The following is a 19,011-nucleotide window of genomic DNA, read 5'->3' on the forward strand; positions in this document are numbered from 1 at the left end:
ACTTCTTGTCAAGGTGGGGAATGAGCATGCCCGCACGATCATTCGTATGTTTGCTTATTTGTTCGTTTGTTTGTTTGTTTGTTTGTAGTTGGGATCTCATTCAACGGAGTGTGAAACTGCACCGGTCCGAAGCCCTCCTTCTCAATGTGGTACACCTGTGCTAACCTGCAAGGGCCCAACCTGTGTTGTTGTTAGTTGGGAAGTATGTTATCAATTTATTTTTATTAATTTTGGTGATATAAAAACACAGTAATTAGCTTAGAAATTTTTTGGTAAATCTAGAACTCTCTAAGGAGTCGGAGTTTAGAATTAGGATTCCACAAATCTTAGATCATGGTTTCTACAACACACCTAGGACCTGATACTAATGGTATTAGGAAGTCTACAGCAATGATGATCCTGCTCTCCAGATCCTATATTTGAGGGTAATAAATTTGGAAAACCAAATAGACTATAAATAAGTAACTAATTAAATTTTTAAAACCAAAACAAGAGATAATAAAATTAAATCAGTTTATAGAGTGTAGCACTTTTTTAAAAAGCTTCATTGGGAAATCTCTGGTCATGTTTATTTGCATGTAAGTCTATAGTATGACACATAAGAAATATGGCTAAAGTAATTAAGCTTTAGAAAAAGAACACTTTTTACATCCATATGAATATTTTCCTAAACTAATCAAGCTTAAAAAAAATAAAAACTGGCCTAAGTATTTAGTCATGTAAGTATCTATGAATTTTTCTTCCCTTTTTCCCCAACTCTAGCAGTGAAACAAAAGCCTTAGTCTGTTAATCATAAATGATAGGTCTGATTATATCACGGTATAAAGGCCAGAGAGTAATAGGGTTTGGTTTTGATCCCACTAACTAATAGTAATATTAAACAACATTAATATAAGTTTGTTCTTTTCTAAGTAACCCATTTGAAAATAATTTTAATAAATTTTAAAAAGGCATTTATCTAATATGGGGAATTAGCCAACTTTTCTTATTTTTATTTGAGCCTTTTAATGTTAATTATAGTGTTCTGCCTTATGTTTAATCATTTCTACACTTGTATCTCATATCATTTAATAGATTATAAGCTTTGTTATTGAAAGGATTGTGTTGTAACTCACACGGTATCTGAGAAAGGACTCAATTTCTGTGTTTGTTGCATCTTTCAGATTCCTGAATGCAATGGTGCTGAAATTACTGATTATAGACTAGAATGGGGACAAATCGAAGAATCAATGCACTTGATTTACACTGGCCCTTGCCTGAGCTATGAAGTGAAAGGTCTCCTTCCTGCAACTATGTACTTTTGCAGAGTCCAGGTAAACCTGACAGTTCCTCCAATGTAAGCAAGACAATAGCTATTAACCTATGCTATCCACATTCATAATACTGGCAGCATTTCTAGTGTAGAGATCAGAAGGGAGTCACAGACTTTCAAATCTTAAATATTGCTCATATTCAGTGACAACATTCTGACCTCCTTCACCTGGCATTTAGAACCTCACATAACTTGGCAGCTACTTTTCCACTCCAACTATTAATAAATCGGCCATTATTTTCTCTGCAATTCTGTGTTCCCCAAATTTCTCTGAACTTAGGAATCACCTGAAATCCTTGTTAAAAACATTGATTCCTACATCCCCTTCAGACCTATTGGATCAAAATTTCTAATTAACTTCTAATTAGAAGTTTGCTGATCTATATATTTAATAAGCACCCAAAGTGATAATTATCATCAATTAGGAAAAACTGCATAAACTCTTTATTCCAAACAAACAAGTCTACCCCGCCACCACCACCAAATATGCCTTGTACTATTGTTCATTCTGTTCTCTCTGCCTATCTTGTCTCTTAAAACCCAGCTCTTGCATAAATGTTTCTCTGATAACCATAGCTGGAAATGATCTCTTCCTCTTCTGAATTATTAGAATTGTAAGACTCATAACTTAAGCCCTAATACCAGGCATCTAAGCCCCATCCCCCAGATTGCCTTTCATGATTGAAAGGGGTTTTTTTAAATCCTTTGTCAGATTTTGGGGAATATCCCTATTTTTTGTATTGGAAAAAATGTTCTCACAATATATATTTACTAGTTAGGAGGTCATTGCAATAGTCCAAAGGATAGGTGATGAGGTTATGAACATTAAGGCTATTTCAATAGAAATGCTGAGTCATTAATGGATTTAAAAGATATTAGGGAGATAAAAATCAATGGAATATGTTCCTGCCAAGATGGAGTAGCCTCTTTGCTCCCAGATCCTCCCTCTTACAACTAAAAATCCCTGGATATAACACAACAAACAAGCATAAGATGACTCTGAAAGGTAGACAGAAGGCAGCAGACTGCCTAGGGAACTGACTACTTGAAGAACAACATAGTGGTGAGCCCCTGGGGTTTCCTAATTACCTCCCATAGATTCTAGAAAGGGTGCTAAAGAAGCCTCAAACTCAAAACTGCCAACAGGGATGGACAGAAAAAAAAAAAAACCTCCAAGAAAAGCTTGTTACCCCAGCGAAATGACGAGGAAAAGGGTAGCCTAACAACAGAAAATCCTTTTGACAATACTCACCTTACTCCAGCCAAACATTAATGGAAAAACTATAAACATCCCTGCTCTTCCCCAACTCCTGAGATTTCAACAGGCCAAGCAGAAAGCTGACTGACCATCCAACCCACCCCAGAAGCAAGCAACACACTCCAATTTCCCCACCCAGTGGTTTTGGCTGGGCCTAGCAGAGAGTTAACCTTCCATCCATTGCCTGGCAGAAACAGGTGGTACTCTGTTCCCATTTCCCTGCTGACTAGTGATGGTGTGGCCAAGCAGGGACCTGATGATCTTCTATACTTCTATACCTGATAGAAGCAAGCTGCAACATTCTATTAATAATTTCCCTGTGGAGGTGGTGTTTATTAGCAAGCTCAGCCTCCACCCCCACACAGTAGCAACAGACTGAACAAGGCGGTACACTAGCCCGCACTTCACTTTCCTCCTACCCCTGTGTCAGTGAGGTCCAATAAGGAGCAGACCTTCAAATCCACTTAGTAGCACTGAGATTGAAGGAGGCTATAGGAAACAATTCTGGTCAGTACTGAGGCTCCCTACCAACTCTGCCATCTGGTGTCAGCAGGGTGTAATGGAGAGCTCAGCTTCTACCTCTACTCAGCATCAACAAGGCAGATCCAGGTAGTGGGAAGCTATGCTATTTGGCACCCCAACTTTCCTCATTCCCCTCTCCTGGTATCATCAAGACCCAGCTGGGAGCTGTGCTTCCACCCCACCGGAACACAAACATATAAGTCAGTCTTCTACTCCCCGCTCCGTGGTATCAGCAGGACCCAGTGGGGAGCTGAGTTTACGCTCCCACTCAGAGGCAATGATTCAGTGCAAATAGTTGCCCCACTTTTTCTCAGAAGGTATCCACAGAGCCTAGACAGGAGGTGAACTTCCACCCCATTCAACCCTTGTGCTATACCTCTATAGAAATACTGCCTACTAAAAATCAATTAAATATGACCCAGAATTACACAATATAACATTCAAAATGCCCAGAATAAATAAGAAGTCATTTGTCATAGCAAGAGCCAGTAAAATCACAAGTTAAATGATAAAAAATCAATAGACTCTGAGATGAATCAGAAGTTTGAATTATCTGACAAGGATTTTAAGCAGCCATCATAAAAATGCTCCAACAAGCAACTATTAGTTATCTTGAAACAAATTTAAAAAATCAGCAAATAAACAAGTTATAGAAAAAACCAAAATGTAAATTATAGAACAGAAAAATACAACCACCAAAATAAAAACCTTTCTGAAAAGGCTCAATATTAGAGTGGAGATGACAGAAGATTAGAATCAGTGAACTTGAGGACAGATTAATAGAATTTACCCAATCTGAACACCAGAGAGGATTTAGAAAGAAAAAATATGAACAGAGTCTCAGGCACATATGAAACTATAACAAAGGTAATATTCATATAATTAAAGGCACAGAAAGAGAGAAGAGAAAAGTGGTGCTGAGAAAGTATATAATGAAATAGTGAAAACTTTCCAGTTTGGGGGAAAAATGACCAAGAAATTAAAGAAGTTAAGTAAACCTGAAATATAATAAACCCTAAGAAATCCATGCTAACAAGACACATCATAATTAAACTTCTGAAAACAAAAGTCAAAGAAAAAAATCTTGAAAGCGCTCAGAGAGAAATGGTGCATTACGTACAGAAGAACATCAGTTCGAATAATAGTGGATATGTCATCTGAAACCATGGAGGCCAGAAAGAAGTGGGTACATTTTTTGAGTATTAAGTACTTAAGATACCTAAATTGAAGTTCCTAGACTTCACTCAAAGTGGTAAAACATTAATACCAATAGACTGTAATAAGTTACACATGTATATTTTAATACCTAGGGCAGCCACTAAGAAAACTATGCTAAGCAAAATGCTCAAAAACACTATAAATAAATCAAATCAAATTGGAATCCTGAAAAGTGTTCAAGTATCCCACAGGAAGGAAAGAAAAGCAAAACAGGCCGGGCACGGTGGCTCACGCCTGTAATCCTAGCACTCTGGGAGGCTGAGGCGGGCGGATTGTTTGAGCTCAGGAGTTCGAGACCAGCCTGAGCAAGAGTGAGACCCCGTCTCTACTAAAAATAGAAAGAAATTAGCTGGAATTTAAAAATCAAAATACAAAAAAGAAAAGAAAAATATTTTAAAAGAAAAGCAAAATAGAAGAATGAGAAATGGAACAAATAGAAAACAAAAAAAAAAAAAATGAAAGGGCAGGCAGTCTTAAGACAGCATGCCAATAATTACCTTAAATGTAAATGGTCTAATATATCAATTAAACGACAGAGATAGCAGAGTGCATTTTAAAACCTTATAAAACAGTATTCTGTCTATAAAAACTTACCTCAAATACAATAACATAGGAAAGTTGGAAGTGAAACAATGAAAGAGATATACCACGCAATCAGTAAAAAAACAAAAAAGCCTAAGTGGCTACATAAATGTTAGATAATGTAGACTTCAAAAGAAAGAAATTGCTAGAGACAAAGAGGTATATAATGATAAAAAGATCAACCCACCCTCATAAAACAACAGAGCCTCCAAATACATGAAGCATAAACTAATAGGGCACAAAGGAGGAACAGACAAATCTACATGTATAGTCGGGGACTTCAAATCCCCCCTCCACCAGCAACAGGTAAAACTACTAAACAGAAAATGATCAAGGATATGGAAGAACTGAACAACACAGTTAGAAAATGGGCAAAAGACACAAACAATTCACTAAAGAGGATAAACAGATGGCAAATGAACACATGAAAAAATATTCAAAATCATTAGCTATTAGGGAAATGCACAGTGAGATGCCATGACATACCTATCAGAATGGCTAAAATAAGAAACAGTGATAACATCAAATACTGACAATGATGTGAAGAAATTGGATCACTCATACATTTCTGGTGGGAATTATAGCCACTCTGGAAAAGAGTATGACAGTTTCTTACAAAACTAAACATGCACTTATTATACACCCACAACTCTTGGGCGTTTATCCCAGGGAAATGAGAATTTATGTCCACACAATAAAACTGTACATAAATGTTCATAGCACCTTTATTTGTAAGAACCAAAAACTAGAAATAGTTGAGATGTCCTTCAATAGGTAAATGCCTAAACAAACTGTGGTACATCCATACCATGGCATAGTACTCAGCAATAAAAAAGAACAAACTATTGATGTATACCATAATTTTGATGGATCTCAAGGGAATTATACTGACTGGAAAAAAGCCTATATGAAAAGTTTACATACTGCATTTTTCCATTTATATAACATTCTTGAGATGACAAAATTATAATGATGGAAAACAAATTAGTGGTTGCCAGGGGTTTAGGAATAAGGGGAGGGAAGGAGGTTATTGTGTGTATAAAAGGGTAACACAAGGATTCTTTTGTATCTTAAGTATGGTGGTGGTCATATGAAGCCACACATGTGATAAAATTGCATAGAACTAAATACACACACATATAAGTGCATGTAAAACTGATGAAATCTGAATAATGTCAATGGATTTTATCATCAATTTCATGGTTGTAATATTGTACTATAGTTATACAAAATATTAACTTTGGGGAAAAGTGGATAAAGCATACACGTAAATCTATAATGATCTCAAAATAAGACATATTTATAAAATCAATGAAACTTGGTGAATGGATGTGAACTTCTGACTACCACCAACAGAGATAGAAACTATAGATGAAAGAAAGGAAAAAAATTTGGTGGGGTAATTGATGAGTTTGGATCGGACATATTTTTCCTGAAGTGTCCATATTGGCACTCTTCACTTACCTTCCCATATTTACACTCATCACCTTCCAAAATATGCTACCTAAAAGTTTCAGCATGTATTTCAGCAACTTAGAACCATATTGTTAGAGTGTGAATTTATGAATTTTTTTTGTTATGCAAAAAAATGGTTTATGCACAAAAAGTAATAATGAACCTCTAACAAATTATACATTTTCAGGCTGTAAATATAGCTGGGGTTGGAATGTTTGGAGGAACTGGTGTAGTAACCACACCAGCAACCATACCAGCAGTAGTACCAATGTTACATGAAGTCGAAAACAAAGTGCCTGCCAAATTGGCATCATCTTGCATTGCTATTCAATGGGAAGAACCAGACTGCCATGGCTCTCCAATCACTGGATATAACATTGAATATGGAGACAGAAAAATTGTGACTGTTAATAGAGTAACAGAGTGGCTTCTGAAAAATCTACAGCCTGACACCACATACAAGTAAGTCACATATATCTTACTTTGGATAAATGGAAAGCTTTTTGAGAATTTTGAGCAGATTTACATTTGTATATTTTATATAGTCTACATAAGACTTACTTTGAAAGATCTTTTCAGCAATAATCGTCCATAGTGATTATGCAAATTCAAGATTTTTGTTTTGAAAATTTGTCTCTAATAATTAGTATAATATGTTGGTCAATAGCCTACATAGTTACTAGGGGTTTAGGTTATATGTAGAAAGTGATTTTCTTTTCTAAATATAAATCAATATATTTTAACTTTTTCTTACCACTAGAATCAGAATTCAAGCTATCAATCATTATGGACTAAGCCCTTTTAGCCAATCAATAAGAGCGAAAACCAAGCCACTGCCACCTGAGCCTCCACAACTTCATTGTGTGGTCTATGGATACCAGAGCCTCAAACTGAAATGGGGTAACTCTTCAAGCAAAGGGTTGCCTTCCGACGTTATAAGCTATAAGTTGTTAATGGGAGATCGATCTGGCAGGTAACCTATTTTTATTAGTTAATATGTATTGTAATAAAAGCGGTTTCAAATTTCATGTCTTTTTTATTTTAATAAATGTAGGGGGTACAAGTGGTTTTTTGTTACATGGATGAATTGTATGGTGGTGAAGTCTGGGCTTTTAGTGTACCCATCACCTGTATAGTGTGCATTGTACCCACTAGGTAATTTTCCATCCCTCACCCCTTTTGAGTCTCTAGTGTCCATTATTCCACTCTGTATGACCACGTATGCCCATGCTTAGCTCCCACTTATAAGTGAGAACATGTGGTATTTGATTTACCATTCCTGAGTTAACTTACTTAGGATAATGGCCTCCAATTCCATCCAAGTTGCTGCAAAAGACATGATTTCATTCTTTTTTATGTCTGAATAGTTAAAATTTCATATCTTCATCCTATAATCCAAAGTAGTTTCAATGAACTAATAGATGTAAAAGCAGCCCATTACCATGTTAGATTTAATTTCTTCAATTCTTGCTCATAATTTAGCTCTTTTTGCCTCTTCCAAAATACTTCTTCCCCTTATATAACACATATTAAGTACCAAGGAATAGAAGTTACCCAAAAAAAATGACAGCCAGCACCTTGCCACTATGGTACTTACAACCTGATGTTTTTTCTTTCTTTGTTTTACCTATATGGCTTTTTTTATTTCAGAATATTATGGGGGTACAAACATTTTGGTTACATATAATGCCTTTGCCTCACCCATGCCAGGGCTACGAGCGTGCCTTTCCCCCATACAGTGCACTCCGCATCCATTCGTTGTGAGTTTATCCACCCCCACCCTCACCTGACCAGTACCCAATGAATATTACTTCCATGTGAGCACCTTAGTATTGATCAGTTAGTATCAATTTGATCGCGAGTACATGTGGTACTTGTTTTTCCATTCTTGTGATAATACCTCACTTGAAAGGATGGGCTCAAGCTTTATCCAGGATAATATAAGAGGTGCTAGTTCACCATTGTTTTTTTGTAGTTGAGTAGTATTTCATGGTATACATATACCACATTTTATTAATCCACTCGTGTATTGATGGGCACTTGGGTTGTTTCCACATCTTTGCAATTGTGAATTGTGCTGCCATAAACATTCGGGTGCAGATGTCTTTATCATAGAATGTCTTTTTTTCCTTTGGGTAGATGCCTAGTAGTGGGATTGCTGGATAAAATGGTATTTCTATACTTAGCTCTTTGAGGTATCTCTGAATTACTTTCCACAGGAGTTGTACTAATTTGCAGTCCCACCAGCAGTGTAAGAGAGTTCCAATCTCTCCACATCCATGCCAGCATTTGTTGTTTTGGGACTTTTTGATAAAGGCCATTCTCACTGGAGTTAGGTGATATTTCATGGTTGTTTTGATTTGCATTTCCCTAATGATTAGAGATGTTGAGCACTTTTTTATATGTTTGCTGGCCATTATTCTGTCTTCTTTTGAAAAGTTTCTGTTCATGTTCTTTGCCCATTTATTGATGGGGTTGTTTGATTTTTTTATTGTTAATTTTCTTAAGTTCTACATAGATTCTTGTTATCAGCCCTTTATCAGATGTGTAGAATGTGTAGAATATTTTCTCCCATTCTTTAGGTTGTCTATTCACTCTAATGATAGTTTCATTGGTTGTGCAGAACCTTTCTTTATTGAGATTTTGAAACCAGTTTTAAGTTAGTTGTACAAATAGTAATTTGTATCTGTATAACTGTTGATTAATAATATTGCTTCCCTCATCTCCTTTCCCACCTCCAGATTTTCTGTCATTTACCGTGGACCTTGTCATACTCACAAAGTGCAAAGATTGGGTGAATATACTCAATACAAATTTAAAATCCAGGCATGTAATGAAGCTGGTGAAGGACCACTGTCCGGCATCTATACTTTCACTACAACCAAAACACCACCAGCCACACTTAAAGGTAAGTATTATAAGCCATGACACTGAGAGTTGCATTAGCTTGAATTCCAATAGCTCACATATAAAATTCAGCTGTAAAGTTTGTTTTAAATATTCAACAATACCAAAAGAGACTAGTACTTAGTTACGGATTCAAGGGGCAATGTAGGATTTAATGAGGCTCCTACAATCATAATATCTTTAAAATATCCTGGAGATCATCTAATCTTGACCCCCAACCCCTCTACCACCACTGCCATTTTTTATTTTTTTTATTTTTTTTTTATATTTCAGCACATTTCAGGGGTACAAATGTTTAGGTTACATATATTGCCTTTGCCCCACCTGAGTCAGAGCTTCAAGTGTGTCCATCCCCCAGACAGTGTGCGTCACACCCATTAGGTGTGTATATACCCAGCCCCTCCTCCCCCCTGCCATCTGCCCAACATCTAATACATGTTATTCTTATATGTGCACTTAAATATTGATCAGTTAAAACCAATTTATTGGTGAGTACATGTGGTGCTTGTTTTTCCATTTTTGGGATACTTCACTTAGTAGAATGGGATCCAGCTGTATCCAGGATAATACAAGAGGTGCTAGATCACCATTGTTTTTTGTGGCTGAGTAGAACTCCATGGTATACATATACCACATTTATTAATCCACTCATGTATTGATGGGCACTTGGGTTGTTTCCACATCTTTGCAATTGTGAATTGCCACCACTGCCATTTTTTAAAAGGAAGAAGCTAAGTCCCCAAAATGGTAAGTTGCTTAGCTAAAGGACACCCTGAGTCAGTGGCAGAGCCAAGATTAGAATTGTGGGCTCCTGATTCCCATCCACTTTGTCATGATATCCATTCATTGCTGTATCTTTTCTTTTCTCAAATGGATTATTGCACAAAACATAACAATTGATAGGTGTGATTAAAGCTGAAAATACGACTATATAAGCTTATAATAAGTTTAATTTCTGAAACTCTGAATATACTCTCCTTATTTGAACAGGAAAATAAAATACTGTTTATAATACATTAACAATGAGTCCAATTTACTGTCACTAGAGCCTGGGATTTGAGGATTTTTTCCTTCTAAATTGTGAGATTTAGTTATTCCATTTCATCCACACATGAGTCCAATCACTATTATAAAAATTTATCTTCAGTGTAAAGCTAACTGGAAAATATTGGAATTAAACATGACTTAGACCATAATAATGACTTGCTCTCTTCCTGACTATTGTCCTACATATTTAAGCACCATTTTCCTAAAATGTAGAGCAATTAATAACATGAAGTAAAGATCCTGCCCTACTTACTTCACACAGTTGCTATGATACTGAAATAAAATTATTATTAATATATGTGAAAATCCTCCAAATGTCTAATGTACCATACGAATACAAGAGATTATACCAGTAGGGATTAAACAAAAGTAATAAAAGTCATAATGAGATTTACTAGAAAGTCTAAACATGCATTATTAACTGATAGTTTTAATTTCTTAAACTTTTTATTACAATCATTAAGATGCCTGATGGTATAACAAAAGACTTTACAATAATATCTACAACTATATATTTCTTAGATTAAGCCTATGCAGGCTGCTTTTAATGACTATGCAATTGTATGAGGTTACAATGTATTTAAGATCCTCTAGGAAAAATGGAACTCTCTAATCTGAAGTTCTTTTTTTTTAGCACCTAAATTACATTGGCTGAATAACAATATTTGTGAGATCAAATGGGAGGCTTTGGGGCCAATAAAAGGAGATCCCATTGTTTACAATCTTCAACTCACCAGTGAAAAAGGAACTGACCTGGTAAATCCTTGCAAATTTAGTCTTTAAAAATTTATAGTTTTATACCCTGCTGGGGACTGAGCTTTTGTGAAGGAGTAAGATATTTCCGATGGATGTTTAAAGTAACTAAATGTTATTCAAAAGTCCCATCCAGTCCCTAAAGTTTATGTATATAATTACTTATTTGGGGACAATTAGCTCATTTATTCAATTAGCTTATTACTATTGAGTTATTTGGTATTTCTCAGTTCCATCAACTACAATGCACAACTCAATTCTAAACCTTTAACAATTGTAAGTCTTTGCTATTTCTTACATTAAACAAAATTACCTAAACAGTGCTGAGCCCTCAGGACATTAGAGACTTTGTTAGAGTAAATTTTTATTTTTATTGTGAACATGCTCATGAGATCAATAAATTCATATTTTTCCTACTGTCAAAAATCATACAATATTATTTTATTTAGTAATAAAATACAATTTTCTTTTTGACTCCTTTTCCTTTAGATTTACAAAGGACCAAACAATTCATTCTCCTTTTCCAACTTTCTCACAAATTCACGTTATCACTTCAGGGTCTGCGCTGGACGTCAATATCAAAATTCTGCTGGAATACAAGAGCTGTGGGGATCATATAGCCCCAGTGCTCTTTTCTCAACTCATAAGCATCACCCAGGGCCTGGCAAAGGCGGTGGAGGAAAGGGAAGAAGCAACCCTAAAGAGAAAGATGAAAAGCCCAAGATAGAGATGAGTGATGATACATTTGTTCTAACCCTTCTGATAGGATTTGCAGTTGTTGCCATTCTGGGTGCTGTTACAATTCAACATTTCCTAATCAACTAGACTATTGTTATGCATTTTCATCTTCTCAGGAAGTTCTAAAACAAATTACATCATATATAGAAATTGTTAGATACACCTCAACTCTTAAAAGAAAAGCTCATTTGGTAGAAATCCTTACAAACTTTTACCTGACAGTGAAAGAACTGCCTTAATATTCAAGAAATTCATTGTGACAGTAGAAGAGATTATTTTTAGGAAATAGGTCTATTTTAAATTTCATAATTTTAGCAACAAAAACACTCCAATTATTATATAAAACTAAAATCTCTAATGGAAACTATTTCCTGCCTTAATTTTTCAAAAGAATATTTTGCAAACTTTTTTGAATTATGAGAAGACATTTTAGAATTTTATTTAGAACAAAGTGGAAAAAATCAATTCTACCTGTCAACTTACATTCAATGAAATAATAAAAAAGTGTCTACCAACCTTCTGTACTGTAATTTTTTCAAAGTAATATATTCAACTGTTTGGTTTGTGCCCTGATAATTACTTTGATAGTGGGGAAATAGTCATTTACAGCACTTTGGAAGTGGAAATAGGGGAGTAGAAAGCCATTTTATACCTTTCTAAATTCTAAAATACATCCCGTGTTGGTTACCATCTAATCAGAATGATTAAACATTATAGGTGTAATGACCAATATGTTTACATGGCATCTTAAAATCATTTGCTCTTACGGTAGATGGATTCGCATCCATTTCTAGTTACAAATGAAGTATCTCTAATTTGTTCTCATAATCCAACCTCCTGGAGCTGTTTTGGCAATCTTTCAAGAGACTCTTGCCTTTATTGAAAAGGTTTAAATATTATATCTTATTTGAGAGTTTGCTCTTTGTGTTTTAAAACTTAATATCATAAATTCGAGGTGAAAGTATCCGATTTTTGTGTGAGCTAATAATTTTGGCATATTCCACGACATTGTCTTTCATTGAGTATTTTACTGATATGTGGTGTGTTATAGAATAAGTAATATAGTCAACTTAAAAATACTTTTAAAGCATTAAATTACTTAAATTAAAACACTAAAGATGTTTACTAACATGGTGTTCAATTTGGAGTTTGAGTTTAATATATGAAAAACATAAAACAGTTTTCTTCAGAAGCAGACTGTGCTACAACATGAATCCACATTTTGAAATTATACCCTCTTCATGTTAGTTGAGGATTACTGAAAATGGAAATTTAAATGTAGTAAATCATTATGTGTAAAGAACTTTTTAACACAAAAATGGTATTTTAAAACCAGCTGAAGAATTTATATTATCACTTTCTCTTTGCCTTAATCAAACATTTAATTAAAATTTTACCTGGCAGAAGACATTTTTAAAATATGTTGAAAATATCACCTCTTTAGTAATTTGCTTTTAAAATAAAATGGTAAATTACGTTGATTTAAAATATCTTTTGAAATTGATAGACTGAATATATTTTAATTTGATGAAAGTAAATGTTTTGCATCATGTATATTTCACATACCTACATTTATCAAACTGATTTGGAACCTACTATTTGCATTTATTACAATTTAACTATGATAGAAAACATTTTTAAATGCCAATAAAAGTAATAAAAATTATTCACCTACTTGCCATTCTTGAAATGGTATTTGTGCAAGTTTATTTATTGAGAATAATTATCCTTCTGATATTACATGTTTATGTCCTTCCAAACAAACTAGAAAAATTAAAACTAATTCAAGATGTTTTCCAATTTCCTTTTAAGACATTGTTTTATGAATCTTGTTTCTTAAGTCTTTCAAATTCTAGGGCATTATATATTTGATGTGGTAAGCTAAGTCTCAGGAGACTAAAGTTCTAGTCCCACCTATGCTATTAACGAATTGTGTGACCTTAAACTAATCCTTTCCCTTCTGTAGGCCTCAATTCATGTAAAATATTAATAAACAAATCTAAGTAGATAGATGATCTTTAGAGTACCTTTCATGTCTAGAAATCTATGCTGATAAATAAATCAACTATCATATCGGCACACTAAACTCAGGCAGATTAGCAGATTAAAGTCATAATTCTACATAGCAGTATAGATAAATAGTAATCAGGCATAGGTGTGAAAAGCCAAAGGAACCTACTAGCAACTATCTTAGCTAGAACTCACAGGAGTCCCTATTCTTTCTTAGACCCCAGATTTGCCTTGCTTGTTTCCTTCTCCAGTGCTACTCACTGATGGCTTTTTCCCAAGAGCATTGGGAAATAGAAAAATCTCCATAATATCTCAGCTACCTTCTTATCCATGAAGCAAGCCCATGACTTCTTCCTGATTGTCTAAGCATTATTTACTGCTAGCTACATGAGAAAACAGAGGGGTAAAGAAGTCTTATCAGTGATTGGCCTACCTTCTTAAAACACAGAATCACCTAAGATTTGAGCATAGAAATGCTCTTAAAGAGGAATTCTTGGTGGAAATAGAATGATGTCACGGACCAACTCAGATACCCAAAGCTTAATGCCCCTTTGCGGGGGGGTCCCATTTTGACACATTTAATCCCCAGATATGCACTGCTTCCACTTTAATACATGTGCCCAACTGGCAGTTTAACCCCCTTTCTGACTTAACTATATTATTTAATAAAAATTAGACCTCAAAAAAGTTGTGTTAAAAAACTTTCTTTGCTTTTCTTTAGCACAGTTCAGACAGTTTTAATTTTCAAAATTACTTCACTAAATACTAAGGCAGAAATAAATGAAACAAGCATATTTAGAAAAAATCAATAATTTACATATATTAGCATAATACAAAGAAATAATAAAAAACAATTCAGTATATAAATGAGAAATTTATCGAAGTGATAGATATCATAAAAAAGAACCAAACATACTGGCATAAAAACAGACACATAGACCAATGGAACAGAATAGAGAACCCAGAAATAAATCCATGCATCTACAATGAACTCATTTTTGACAAAGGTGCCAAGAACATACATTGGGGAAAAGACAGTCTCTTCAATAAACGGTTCTGGGAAAAGTGGGTATCCATATACAGAAGAATGAAACTAGACCTTCATCTCTCCCCGTATACAAAAATCAAATCAAAATGGATTAAAGACTTAAATGTAAGACCTGAAACTATGAAACTACTAAAATAAAACATTGGGGAAGCACTCCAGGACATTGAGGAGGAACTATAATCCACATTTTATACATGAGAAAACTGAAGCTGAGAGAGGTGGAGTGACTAATCCTGGGCCTTGCAGCTTTAGGTGGAGCTGGGTTTGGAATTCCTAGACTAACTCCAAAATCCTTTCCTCTACACAAGAAGGCATTAGAAATTTTCCCAGCCTCTGCTTTTGGCATGTTGCAAAGGCTCACCCAGTCTGTAAAAGTGTATAAAAATAAGAAATGCTTCTAGTGACATGAGGAGGTCAACCAAAATTTGGGGATTGCAAGGCGAGAAGAGTTAGAAAGTAGATTGTAGGCCAGGTGTGGTGGCTCACACCTGTAATCCTAGCACTCTGGGAAGGTGAGGTGGGAGGATCACTCGAGGTCAGGAGCTCGAGACCAGCCTGAGCAAGAGTGAGACCCCCATTTCTACTAAAAAAAATAGAAAGAAATTAGCCAGACAACTAAAAATATGTACAAAAATTAGCAGGGCATGGTGGCACATGCCTGTAATCCCAGCTACTCAGGAGGCTGGGGCAGAAGGATTGCTTGAGCCCAGGAGTTTGAGGTTGCTGTGAACTAGGCTGATGCCACGGCACTCTAGCCCTGGCAACAGAGTGAGACTCTGTCTCAAAAAAAAAAAAAAAAAGTAGATTGTAGATTGTTGAAGTCAGCTGTTGACTTGATATGATGAATCTCGGAAAAGCTGTGAATGTTGATCTAGTCAATGCTTCTGCTGATTTTTCTCATCCAGCAAAGCCTGTCAGTATCCAGGTATCACAAACAGAAGCCTTTACCAGAATGTTGGGACTTGTTCACCCTAAATTGGGATGCAATGTTAACAACATCATTTCACACTGCCCTGAATCCAGCCTAGATAGCATACTAATTTCTCATTAGAACAATTACTGACCTCTGCAAATCCTTTGTGAAATAAGATAGGGAATAAGAAACAAATACGATTGATAAAGAAACACAAAGAAAAACCACATCAACTCTACCAATTTTCTTTCAGGAGTAGTAATTGCACAGAAAGTTTTTGGAGAAAGAGAATAAGAAAGCACCAACAGTAATTGTGCTGATACTAAAGGGATAAGATGATAAGATGCTGCCAAATAAAATAAACTGTCATTAAAACTGGACTGACAAGAAAACTAAGATCTTATGTTTGTTCTTGTAGTAAGTGAATCAATGACCAGTTATTTGCTAAACATGAATCCTTAATGATTATTGTGATGGGGATTCTAGAAGAACACCATCATAACTGAGTCCTAATGAAGGACATTATGAGATTCTTGCATTCACTCATACATATATTCAATAAACATTTATTGTATCAAGCACTGGAGACACCAAAATGAAAAAGAACCAAACAGAAATTCTTGAACTGAAGAAATTATTGAATGAAACACAAAATACATTTCAAAACATCAACAGTAAAACAGATCAAGCAGAGGAAAGAATTTCAGAACTTGAAGACAGGCCAGGTCTTTTGAAACAACCCAGTAAGGTAAAAATGAAGAACACAGAATAAAAATAAAGTAACAAAGCCTAAGTGACATATGGGACACCATAAAGTGACCAAATGTTCAAATTTTAGATGCCCCAGAAGGCAAAGAGAAAATGACAGAGATAGAAAATCTATTTAATGAAATAATAGCAGAAAATTTGTCAAGTCTAACAAGAGATTTAGACATCCAGATACAGGAAGCTCACAGATCCCCAAACAGATACAATGCAGAAAAGTCCATGGTACATCATAGTCAAACTGTCAAAAGTAAAAGACGGAGAGAATTATAAAAACAGCAAGTGAATATACCCAACCCATATAACCTAAACATTTGTACCCCCATAATATGCTGAAATAAAAAAGAAAAAAAAAAACCAGCAAGTGAAAACTGCCTAGTCACTTGTAAGGGAACCGCATTAGACTGATACAGGAACTGTTAGCAGAAACTTTACAGGCCAGGAGAGAATGGGATGACATATTCAAAATGCTAAGATTTTGCCAGAGAAGAGATGCCTGACTAGACACAGGCAGTATGTGCCTCCTCTACAGAGAAGAACCAGAATAGTAAGCAGATACATTTGAACAGATGATCCGGGAGAAAACACTAGGATTCACCAGGGAAACAATGGGAAGCACCAAAAGTGGATAAAGAGAGGGTTCAGGGCAACTTGTCTTGCCTGGCTAAAAGCCAGGAGAAAACATGAATAAACAGTAAGAGTGAAGCCTCCAGGGCTCCACACTCCAAGAACAGCATTTATGATCTTGGCTACAAGAGAACCCCTCAACTCATGCAGATCTTGGGCCTAACATAGGGAGCTGCCTGGAGACCGCACAGAGACATGGCTCCAGAAAGGGAACTCATGCATAATCCCATAGGCATCTGAGCCTAGGGCAGCTTGAGCTGGGTGCCATTCTGACAGCCTAGATACCAGAGAAGTGTGGATACGCCTGCAGCCAATGCACAGCTCTGAGGAGGGATAGAGGAGCCCAGGCACTCCCATGAACCCCTGAGAAGGTCCCTAACAGCCTACTGCAGGCCGCTGTTGAGACTAAGACACTGAGGGACAGCATTTTCCACAGTTTCTTGCCCACCCTGCTTGCCTGGGTGGGTCTCCAGCCTTTCTGGTTGTAGGTCCAAGGTACCATTTTAGAGTATAACAGTGGGCTGTGCCCTACCCTTGGGCTGAATTTGGGCTGACACGGCTGTAGCCCCTACCTGGATGAGGAGGGGCAAGGAAATCAGGCTTTCCAGCCTGGGATGCATGCATCTGGGATGGTGCCAACCAACCTGCAGCCAGCTGCTGTGGAACCGTGTCTCAAGAAAACTGTGCTCCCCAGTTTCCTGCCAGCATAGGCTGCCTAAGAAGGGCCCCACCCTCTCTGGTCACAGGCCCAAGGCACCATTTTGGGAGTATAAAGCTGGGCAGCACCCTGCTCTTGGGATAAGTTCAGGCAGACAGAGCTATAGCCCCACCTAGCTAAGGAAGGACAGGGGAGCCCAAGCTCTCATATACAAACCTAGAACAATTCCCACTGCCCTGCTATGGGCTCCTGTGAGACTGAGACATGAATAGACTGCACTCCTCACAGTTTTTTGCCCATGCCACTTGCCTTAAAGGGGTCTTGCCCTCTTTGATTGCAAGCCCACAGTTAATATAATTTTGAGAATTTAATGCTAGGCCACATCCAGCGCTCAGGCCAAGTTGAAGGTAACATGGCTGCAGCCATCACCTGGCCAGGAAGGGACGGGGGAGATCAAGCTCTCCTAAGCACACTTAGGACAATACTCACCACTCTGTTACAGGCAGCTATGGGACTGGGGACTAACCTACCCAATCTATAGCAATTACCAGTAACACCAAAATAAATCTCTTGGATCTCAGCAGGTAACTCTACCACTGCTACTGCCACCTCCCACATCAAATTAGCTGCTCAGAGGCCTGAGAACCTGCCCACATACCTGGCCCTCAACTCCAACTACTAGCTTCTGAGCAAGCCATCTGAAGGACCAAAAATTGGCCCCCTCAGGACACACTAACACTACTGCCAATGTAAGATGCTCTGGGGCCTAAAATCGGTTATACTCAGCCCACTGCTTCCATTAATGAGGCCCAAAGACTGGCTTGGCTATTACTCAAGTCCCCAGCAATACTTCACCACAGCCTCAACCAATGACTATTCCCTAAGCCACCAAGGAAATTACAGATCGCACTGACCCTGTGGACTATCTGAGAAATCATACAAAAATCACACAACTGCGGGCACCCAAAATCAAAGCCAAAGTCTTCTACTCAACCAACAACCTATATATCTTCAGGAAAAATCTTCCCCTTCAAAAGTAATTTCAAAAAATCAGAACAAGTGACTAATATATCAGATGTGCAGCTATCAATAGAAGGACACAGGAAACATGAAAAAGCAAGAAAATATGACACCATCAAAGGACCAAAACAATTGTCCAGCAATGGATCCCAATCAAAAAGAATTCCTTGTAATGCCA

At 36.6% G+C, this 19,011-nt stretch overlaps 1 protein-coding gene across 1 annotated transcript in view; it reads left to right on the forward strand.

Moving 5' to 3' along the window:
• Window positions 1-11,879, forward strand: part of LOC105826149 (fibronectin type III domain containing protein 3C1-like) — a 28,398-nt gene extending 16,519 nt beyond the window's left edge. Inside the window, exons 21-27 of the mRNA XM_012664075.1 lie at window positions 89-202; window positions 1,164-1,313; window positions 6,535-6,809; window positions 7,108-7,320; window positions 9,089-9,255; window positions 10,936-11,057; window positions 11,544-11,879. Coding sequence (XP_012519529.1) covers window positions 89-202; window positions 1,164-1,313; window positions 6,535-6,809; window positions 7,108-7,320; window positions 9,089-9,255; window positions 10,936-11,057; window positions 11,544-11,879 — 1,377 coding nt within the window. The remainder of the gene's footprint in view (window positions 1-88; window positions 203-1,163; window positions 1,314-6,534; window positions 6,810-7,107; window positions 7,321-9,088; window positions 9,256-10,935; window positions 11,058-11,543) is intronic.
• Window positions 11,880-19,011: the final 7,132 nt, after the last annotated feature.

This window comes from Propithecus coquereli, unplaced genomic scaffold (genome assembly GCF_000956105.1).
Source record: "Propithecus coquereli isolate 6110/MARCELLA unplaced genomic scaffold, Pcoq_1.0 Scaffold86, whole genome shotgun sequence".
Taxonomy (NCBI): Eukaryota; Metazoa; Chordata; class Mammalia; order Primates; family Indriidae; genus Propithecus; species Propithecus coquereli.